Source organism: Triticum urartu, chromosome 3A (assembly GCF_056163025.1).
Source record: "Triticum urartu cultivar PI428250 chromosome 3A, HENAU_Tu73, whole genome shotgun sequence".
Classification (NCBI taxonomy): Eukaryota; Viridiplantae; Streptophyta; class Magnoliopsida; order Poales; family Poaceae; genus Triticum; species Triticum urartu.
In genome coordinates this window covers 463,231,801-463,242,041 of record NC_141875.1, presented here as the reverse complement: position 1 = coordinate 463,242,041, position 10,241 = coordinate 463,231,801, and the positions used below count along the sequence as shown (strand labels likewise).

The following is a 10,241-nucleotide window of genomic DNA, read 5'->3' as shown; positions in this document are numbered from 1 at the left end:
GATATGCACTATATATTGTGGGGGCCTATCACACAATGTGACGTGAGTGGTTTTTGACCTGACATGCCCCTGTAAGAACATCTCCGACCAAATGGAAAGAGTCGAACTTCGACCACATTTTTTAGGATTTCAGCCGCAACATGTTAAATTTCAAATTCATGAACATTGATTTCAACTCATTTTAATTAGGAAATGGGAAGTTTTCAACTTATAAAACAACAGTTTTAGGAAGTTTTAACTAAATAAGGTTTGGTTCCATCTTCATGAACATCGGCTTTCAACTACAAAAGCAATATTTTAGGAAATGTGAAGACATCATTTACCACAACAAGAGATATGGAGGGTATTTGATTGAAAAAGAAATGAGGTTTCAACCTCATGGAAGTTAACTTTGAACTCGCGATTTATCAACTTTCAATCTGATTCAAGCCACTTTCAACCGAAATCTCATCATAAAAATTTGAAGAAAATCAAGTTTCGCTTCCTAGTAAACTTTAGTTTAGTGAACCAACCGTCCTTTGTAGCAGAAAAAAGTGAACAAGCCTTATGTTGTTGTTGATGTCACTAGAACCGAGAAGATTGATCTACTCTCTAAAATATGAGACATGTACACTTAAAAGAGGTATTGCACAACTTTACAAGCAACTCCATTAAGTTTCATTCTAGGAAGACCAATCACACGCCAAATGTTATCCAGTGTTTGATCAAGGAGCTAGCTGATGCGTCCCAGTAACAAAGAAGCGGCCTGAAGCAGGATCTTGAGCAGCATAGTAAATTGTGCCAGGGCTCGCATGGTTGTGAACCCCCTCATACATCGTCACTACATAGTTTGCGTCGTCTTTGTCTCTCTCTACCCTCTTCTTCACGCTGCACCCCTCCGTTGAACACCGGTAGTAGTTCCTGCAGTGATAATAAATGAAATTTAGATTAAATAAAATCTTAGGCTATTGACGGCGCCTAAGATTTTGTCATGAGGCCATGGACCATGAGGACCTGAGGGGCCTAAGGGGCAAGAAATTTGCTAGTCCATTCCTCTCATAGCAAGGGATTTACGCTAAGAAAAAGTAAGAGGTTATTTTTCCTCTATAAGAAGTAATAGTTTTTTCTGGCAAAGAACTAATAGGGGAAATTTAAGACTTGCCAACAGATCCTAACTGATTGATGGATCAAGTGTAAGTTTGTTTATATAGATATGGTAAACGTGTACAAGAAGATTCAAATATTTAGTGACATATTTCTGGTAGATTTTAGTGTTCACCCCTCGAAAATTCATTGTAAAATCAAGGCTCATGACATCATAAAAATGCAACGGAAACCATGTGCTGCACAAAAGTTTTATGAAAATTTCACAAAACATAAAACTGCAATTTGTCTCACTACAATGTAGAACTAGACACTTCCCCAAAATAAAATAAAATTATGGAACTAGACGCATATGTTAGACAGCAATAATTTGCACAAATTGAGATTTCTATGGAAGTGTCCAAAGGCTATGCCGGTCAAGATTTATTTATACCTTGGTCAACTCTACAAGCTTTAGGATCATAACCCAACAATAATTAGATGGTTACCAATTGAAAGTATGTGTAAATTTTATGTTGAAAAATTGTTGTTTAGTAACCACACTCAAAAAGTCTAATTTCGCAATTGAGCAGTATCACATTTCTTAGCCTGGAATTACACATATTTTTGTGCAACTTACATTAAATATTGTACAACTCAAGCGAGCGAGGATAAGGATTTCTTGAGCAATTTACATTTGATTGTACATCTTAGACGGCTTAACAAACAGGGATTTCTGGATCGACAGAAGAATAGCAAATTGAGACCTTGAATTCATCTTCTTTTCTTTTTTGCCGAGAATTCATCATCTTTTTTCCTAGCTACTTCAAACACTAGATCTCATCGTATACAATACGTTTCCCTTTAATTGGTCACATCCCAAAACGACTCCCTGTCCTAGTTTAAAAAAAAACGACTCCCTGTTAAAAAGGAACTTGGGTCCAGCATCATCAAACTAAAGTCACGAATCTAAACGTAGATTGGATGGACTAATAATAAGAACAAATAAATAACCTATAAACGGTCGTCCATCGACAAGCTAGCCAAGATTTTCCTTTCTTAAGGAGGTTTATCCAAGCAAGAACCAAGCAAAATGCAACAGAATTGGTCCACCAGCTACAGAATCAGCCTGATCTATACCAGCTGACCTAGAAACTAGGCCATGAAACTACCAGCTAGAAATCATGAACCACGGGATGGGAGAGAACTGGAGAAAGAAACTCATCAAAATTTTAGCGATTTCACCCAAATTATGGTCAATCACACTTGAGTAAATGAGTAGAGCTATATAGTACATGCCAATTAATCCCTTCCTGCAACCCCAAGCCAAACTTTTCCAACCCAAATCTGATGATCTACAGAAAAGTAAATGAATTCGTTCGTTTTGGATACCTTGGGTTAGGGCTGTTCTTGACAGACTTCTTGCCGTACTTCCTCCACTTGTAGCCGTCTTCCAGTATCTCCTCCTCCGACCTAGTCCGGAACGCGATCTTGCCGCTCGCCGCCACCGCGGCCGCCCTACTGAAATTTATGCCCAGAACAATCCCCAAACCGATCAGATCAAAACTTGCACGCTCTTGGTGTTTGTGTATACATGCGACTTGATTCACATCACAATGTGTATCTTGGGTCTTCTTGGCATGCAGGAACTGAATCATATAAACTCACCTCGTATGATCACAGTAGCCAACATCCGGCACGACCGCCGCCTCAACCGGCAGCGGCGCGCCGGCCGTGCCGGGCACCCCGCCGTCGTCGGACAAGTAGTCAAGGACGTCCAGCTCCTGCTGAAGCACCCCGGGCCCGGTGGCCGCACCGAAGGCGGCAGAGCTCAACGAGGCTCCGGAGCTGTAGGGGCAGCCGGATCCCGGCGGCAGGGGAAACGCCATCGAGCGGCCGAAGCCGGCGCCGTGCGGGTGGAAGCGATACGCTGCCCCGGCTCCAGCTACCGCCATGCGTATGCCGATGGATCAGTGCATGGGGAGAGAGCACGACAAGCGGGCGAGGCGTCGTATATTTATAGCGGCGCGGCGTCGTTCGGGCGCCGGGCTTTCGCGGCGAGCTTCCTCCTGCTGGTCCCGTCTCAGCGGAAGCTTCGGCGCGCGCGGGCGCCGTCTCTACGCTGTGCAAGTAGCAGTATGTGCGACAGTGAGAGCGAGGGACGCATGCAGTACCCGCACGTTTCGAATTGTTGCCTGCCTGGCCCTATTGGCTCGTTATTTGTGCATGGGGCACGGCTCAGCTCTGACAAATCGCAGGCGCGCGGTTACACGTACGCTTCGCCTACTACTACTGATGCTCGCCGAGGCGAACGGAGATGGATACAAAGGAATGTTAGGTGTGCAATGTCGATCGACAGCGACGACGAATATATGAGTTCGCAACAGAGACTGCGTCAAGGCGAGTCTTTGAAACGTCAACTATAGCTAGTTTGCTCTTTTCATTTTCCTTTTGGCAGCAAAACTCTAGTTTGCTCTTGTTGTATCCATCTGTTATTATTGCCACCAAAACTCTAATAGCTCTGTACTGTTATCCATCTGTTATTAGTTGTTGTCTCTCCCCATTTCTTGCCAATGAATGTATTCCCACACCTCCTTTGGTTTGGGGCCTGGGCTTGCGAGATGTTCACATGTTGTCATCTATACTTGCATTCTTTTGCGATGGCCACATGCAGATAAAATTCCCAGTCATATGTCACCGACAGGTGGCCCAAACCACAGGTGTGAGTGAGAAGTGGCGTGTCATTTTTCATATCTCCTGTATATACACCGGGAAAAAATATATGATGTTCTGTTCGGGCGGCGGCGGCGGCTGCGGTGGCGTGCAATCTGCCTTCAGATCGGCGGCGGCGGCGTGGAGGGCCTGGTGGTCTCGTCGGCGGCACCTTCGGTCGGATCTGTTCTGGCCGGTGCAGTCGGCGGTGGTGGTCATCTCTTCCGTCGGAGCTGGTCGGCCTGAGGCTGGGTGTTCGGATCTCAGGATCCGTCATCTAGTTCCAGCTACGAGTCGGGTAGACATAGTTACCGATGAAAATCGAGCCGACGGCGGGCGATGGCGGCGTTCTGCGTCGTACCTTGATGAAGGCATCGTCCTGTGACTACTGTCGACCCACTCGTACTGCTCTGGGGGAAACCCTAGGATCCGGTCTTCCAGGTCGTACAAGGACGTCACTGCGGTGTCGTTCTCTCTTGGGAGTATCGTTTGTGGAGCAGCGGTGGAAGACAGGGCGGGAGCTGGAGCGGCTTCGTCTTGCACGGAGCTTCGGTGGAAATGTCAAGTCATGCCTGGCTGACAGGTGCTACGCTTTGTCATGCCTGTTTGGCAGGTGCTACGCACGACGGATTTTCCAGAGACTTCAAGTTGTGTCGGCTGGTGGTACATGGCGGCATGGTGCCGAGGTGTACCGGTGTCGACCGCGACATGCTCAACAGTTCATGCACAGGGAGGTGGTGCCCTTGGGCTCCGTGGTGGCGTCGACGGCAACTAGACCGGGCAAGGTTGATGTGTCAGTACAGTTCTGAAGATGAAGTGGTGGCAGTTGGCGGTGGCGGCCTCTGAGAGCGCGCCAGACTAGTGTGTGCCCCATACTCGGCAAGTGGCTTGGTTGGGGTCTCAGGTCTTAAATGGTAGGCTTGGCTGCGAGGTTTGTTTGGTATTAGACCCAGACTATCAGCATTACTTCATCAACTGGATAGACGTAGCAACAGACGTTGCCTAGACGGTGGCTTCAGACTTACCGTTGTATTTCTTTGTAAGGTCTTTTTTGAATAATTAATAAAGTGGTTGCATGCATCGCCCAGATGCAGAGGCCGGGGGTCTTCCTCCTTTTCTAAAAAAAACTTGGGACAAGGATCAAATTGATTTTTTTGAGGGCGGGGGGGGGGGGGGGGGGGGGGTTGCTTATCCTCATGCAACTCGTATTTTCCTGATTCCTACATAGAGGAAAAAGGTTTTTAGGTGTTTTTTGGAGTTTTGTTAGGGTTTGTGCCAATACTCAGGAAGACGAGGCGGAGACGGGTTCTTGAAGTTGGAATAAGGTCCTCCTCGCCTGGCCCCGTTCCGACGATGTTTTTAGCTAGCGTTGTCGGAGGGCGTGTGAAGGTGTGTCTTCGACGGACCGGACGGCGTTTGTCTTTGGTGGATCTGTTTGGTTCCGGTCGTTCGTCTATGTCTATATGTCTGCAGTTTGGATCATTCCGATCTAGGCTTCTCTTCATCGGCAATGGTTGCTGTCCTAGTGCATGCGCTGGTCCTTTGGAGCCTTCCGATGGTCTACTACAAAAAAGTTTGTCCGACTTCGATGAGGGAGGGGCAATGACGGTGGAGCGCCTTCGGCTCACTCCAGTGTTTGTAGTCGTCGCTAGATGGACCTGGGTATAATTTTTACTTCTGATATTCTTTATGCTACCTTGACAGTTGATGAATAGATTAGAAGTTTTCTTGAAAAAAAAAGCAATATCCTGAACGTGAGACAATGAGGACGAGGCCTCCTTGACGAGCGCGGGCTGGCAATGAACGGGAGACAGGACACCATGTCTCTTTGTCACATCGTTGGCGGGAGCAGGTCCAAGACTTGACCAGTTTGGGTACGGGGTGCAGGGGCGGACCCCGCCGCCGGAGAAGGTGGGGGTTTGGAGGTATTGGCGGGGATGCATGACACCCGGGCGGATGGGATGGCACAGGCAGGCGGCGAGGTGGTACGGTCGTGCCGCCGGCCTCTGGTAGTGGTAGTAGGCAGTCCGACCTGGGGTGGAGGGTGGGCGGAGGAGAAGGTTCCGGCGGGCGAAAGGGAAGAATAGCAGTTGTGGGCTACAGGACGACTGTTGGATGTCAATCAACGGTCCAGGTGAAAGCAACCAGATTGATATTTTTTTTCTAAATACAGGCAACTCTAGATTGTCCTTTATTTATTTATTTAACATTTCCTATCATGACACAAGCAGGAACCGCGCCTCTAGTGTACCAGTTACCAGTTATCATGTCTAAAATAAACAATGACTAGCCAAGAGTGGAGGTTAAGTGCTGAAAGCATAGGAAAGCTCACCCCAAGATGAGTGCTCTCTTCCCAGAGTAACCTTTCATCCTAGGTCAAGAAATGGTGAAGCGCCTTCCTCTTGACCAGGATACCACTGAGGCCGTACAAGCTAGGCGCGCATATGTGGATCTAGCTAGTCTGGTAGGCACACACGCATGAGTCAGAGTTTGGGACCTGTCTATTCCCATCATTTAACTTTGTGAACATTACCTCTTCTTCTATAAAGCTATAATAAGCAATTTGGGTACTCTCGGAAAAAATATTTGTGAACATTACCATGACAAGCACAGCCTCTAGCAGTGACCCAGTTCGAGGGACACTATTTGCAGGTGCTCACTTTTGATGTCGTACGTCCTTGTCGATCTAGTTCGCTATGTTCCCATATATACACTGCTATCGTAGATTAGCACCAATCGAACGTCGCTATTTGCCTGGAAACTGCCAGGAACATACACGAGACAAAAGAATCGCAGCCGGTGACGTCCATTTTGTATTGCCGGTCGTTTGTGTTAATCTCGACTGTAGGCTGTCGGCGAGTAAAACGTTTTTTTTTCCTTTTTTTTTCTTTTTCGAAAAGGAGGTTGGAACCCACGATGCACACAATCAATTCTTACGAATTAAGCAGAGCACAACCAAATGCCACCACCGTGGAGCCATTACAAGGAACTACTCCTTTCATTCCAAAATATAATGCGTCTGCGCTTTTTAAGGTCTAACTTTAACCATAAATTTAACCAATAAGACCGATTGCGGCGGGAGAAAAAATTGTATAATTGAAAACTTTTTTCGAATACGAATTCACTGATATAACTTTTGCTCCCGCCGCAATCGGTCTTAGTAGTTAAATTTACGGTCAAAATTAAAGCACAAAGATAGAGGAAGCACTATAATGTAGAATGGAGGAAGTATGAAATAGCACATATGACTAAGCCAGACTTCTTCCGCAATAAACATCTTCAAGAAGAAATACACGTCCTTCTGCAAAAAAGAAAGAAAAAAGAAATACACGTCCTTACGTCATCGTTGGTATCGTTCTATAGTTGTTTTTCTTTCTTCCAGGAAAACGCATGGTCCTATTTCCTATAGTTGTTTGAGGTAATGAGGTAAGAGTATCTACAGTCGGACCTCTCAAACATGTCTTAAACATTGGTTTAGGCCGTCCAGTTACAAAAGACGACCCAACCAGGGCTCTCAAACCGCGGATAAACGTCCGAACTGACCGGCACCCCTCATATTCAACCCAAATATAGGATGGATATGAGGCGGACCGGGTGCCGGGGGTGCGTCCGCCAGGTCAGCCCCGCCCACCGCTAGTCCACCCCGACCCAGAAAATCCCCCTTTGGAGTAAACCCTAGATTACTTCACTCCACTCCACTCCGCTCCCCGATGCTCCCCTTTTCCCAATCCGTACAATCCCTAGTGCCGGCGAGCATGTCCAGCACCAGCAGCTACTCCGACGACAGCTCCGGAGACGAGGACGAGCTGGCGCTTCGTATCGCGCTCTAGCGCTGCGGGTCGATGCGGACAACAACTCTGGGTCAGGTGTGACGCCACCTGTCGTCCGTCGCCGCAAAGCCGACGCTGGACTTCCCGCCTCGCGCGCAGATCTGCGAGGCATGCCCAATCTGCTCTGCCCGCCCGACGGCCTCCTCCACCTCCGGCCACAGCTCCGCGCGGGCAGCAGTGGGTTGTCGTGCCCGCTCCGCAGTTAGCGCGGATGCGGATTCTGGAGTCGGAGGCACGCGCCGCCCATCATGAGAGGCAGAGGGCAAGGAAGATGGGGGGCGCGTACGACGCAGTTGCGTAGTCCGCCCGCCCTTCCCGCGTGATGCAGGTGCCCGGCGAGGAGGAGTGTCTCTTACAATGGGTGTACCTCGTTTTACCACAGCGGAGACGGACGTCGGGAGGCTCCGGAGGATCAACGCCAAGCAGCTCCGTCTCGACATTGAGCAGTCCGAGCGGGAGGCGGCGGAGGCGGCGAGGGTGGCCAAGCTCAAGCGCAAGCAGGACCGCATCGTTCGGTGCTTGCAAGGCTACATCGTTGTCTTCGATTCCTCCTCCTCCTCCGACAGGTCCGACTCCGATGGCTCCAATGTCGACCCACCTCCTGCCGCAGACGCCTACAGCAGTGCCGGCGACTGGAAGGGCAAAGGGACGGCGAGGAAGTGGTGAAGCTCGGCCCTCTCTTTTATATAATCTAGCTCTAGTATCTAGTTAGAATGTGCCAAGTCGTTGATGAAGGAAATATTAGCCCTAGAGGCAATAATAAAGATGTTATTTATATTTCCTTATATCATGATAAATGTTTATTATTCATGCTAGAATTGTATTAATCAGAAACTTGATACATGTGTGAATGCATAGACAAAACGAAGTGTCCCTAGTATGCCTCTACTTGACTAGTTAGTTCATCAAAGATGGTTAAGTTTCCTGACCATAGACATGTGTTATCATTTGATGAACGGGATCACATCATTAGGAGAATGATGTGATGGACAAGATCCATCCGTTAGCTTAGCATGTTGATCGTTCAGCTTTATTGCTATTGCTTTCTTCATGAGTTATACATATTCCTTTGACTATGAGATTATGCAACTCCTGAATACCGGAGGAACACCTTGTGTGCTATCAAACATCACAATGTAACTGGGTGATTATAAAGATGCTCTACAGGTGTCTCCAATGGTGTTTGTTGAGTTGGCATAGATCGAGATTAGGATTTGTCACTCCGTATATCATAGAGGTATCTCTGGGCCCTCTCGGTAATGCACATCACTATAAGCCTTGCAAGCCATGGAGCATATGAGACCTCTGACAATACTTTACCTACAAGATGGAGGAGAATAGCTCAACCAGTGAGCATGTGCTCAGATTGTTTGGGTACTACAATTGCTTAAATCAAGTGGGAGTTAATCTTCCAGATAAGATAGTGATTCCCAAAGTTCTCTAGTCACTATCACCAAGTTACTAGAACTTCGTGATGAACTATAATATGCAAGGGATGAACAAGACAATTCCCGAGCTCTTCGCAATGCTAAAGGCTGCAGAGGTAGAAATCAAAAAAGAGCATCAAGTGTTGATGGTTAACAAGACCACTAGTTTTAAGAAAAAGGGCAAAGGGAGAAGGGGAACTTCAAGAAGAATAGCAATCAAGTTGCTGCTCCCAGGAAGAAGCCCAAGTCTGGACCTAAGCCTGAAACTGAGTGCTTCTATTGCAAAGGAAATGGTCACTGGAAGCGAAACTGCCCAAACATTTGGCGGATAAGAAGGATGGCAAAGTGAAAAAAGTATATTTGATATTAAGATTATTGATGTTTACTTTACTAGTGTTTATAGTAACCCCTAGGTATTTGATACCGGTTCAGTTGTTAATATTAGTAACTTGAAACGGGAGTTACAGAATGAACAGAGACTAGTTGAGGGCAAAGTGACGATGTGTGATTCCAAGGTTGATAAGAGCACCATCGCATACTCCCTCTACCTTCGGGATTAGTGTTGAACCTAAATAAATGTTATTTGGTGTTTGCGTTGAGCATGAATATGATTGGATCATGTTTATTGCAATACAGTTATTCATTTAAGTCAGAGTTTTTCTGTTTACATGAATAATACCTTCTATGGTCACACACCCAATATAAATGGTTTATTGAATCTCGATCGTAGTGACACACATATTCATAATATTGAAGCCAAAAGATGCAAAGTTAATAATGATAGTGCAACTTATTTGTGGCACTGTCGTTTAGGTCATATTGGTGTAAAGCGCATGAAGAAACTCCATGATGATGGGCTTTTGGAATCACTTGATTATGAATCACTTGATACTTGCGAACCATGCCTCATGGGCAAGATGACTAAAACACCGTTCTTCGGAACAATGGAGCGAGACACTGACTTATTGGAAACAATACATATTGATGTATGCAGTCCGATGAGTGTTGAGGCTCGCTGCGGGTATCGTTATTTTCTGATCTTCACAGATGATTTGAGCAGATATGGGTATATCTATTTAATGAAACATAAGTCTGAAACATTTGAAAAGTTCAAAGAATTTCAGAGTGAAGTGGAAAATCATTTTAACAAGAAAATAAAGTTTCTACGATCTAATTGCGGAGGCAAATATTTGAGTTACGAGTTTGGTCT

General features: G+C 46.5%; 1 protein-coding gene across 2 annotated transcripts; it reads right to left on the bottom strand.

Moving 5' to 3' along the window:
- Positions 1 to 432: 432 nt before the first annotated feature.
- LOC125531140 (uncharacterized) lies at positions 433 to 3,046 on the bottom strand. Of its 2 annotated transcripts, none has more exons than XM_087516827.1 (3): positions 2,731 to 3,046; positions 2,455 to 2,583; positions 433 to 900 (listed from the first exon to the last, which is right to left on the bottom strand). In XM_087516827.1, the coding sequence occupies exons 1-3, from the start codon at positions 3,015 to 3,017 to the stop codon at positions 705 to 707; spliced, it is 612 nt and encodes a 203-aa protein (XP_087372953.1). In that variant the 5' UTR covers positions 3,018 to 3,046; the 3' UTR covers positions 433 to 704. The 2 variants fall into 2 exon arrangements, with proteins under 2 accessions (XP_087372953.1, XP_048551504.2); XM_048695547.2 differs by having other exon boundaries at positions 2,455 to 2,580.
- Positions 3,047 to 10,241: the final 7,195 nt, after the last annotated feature.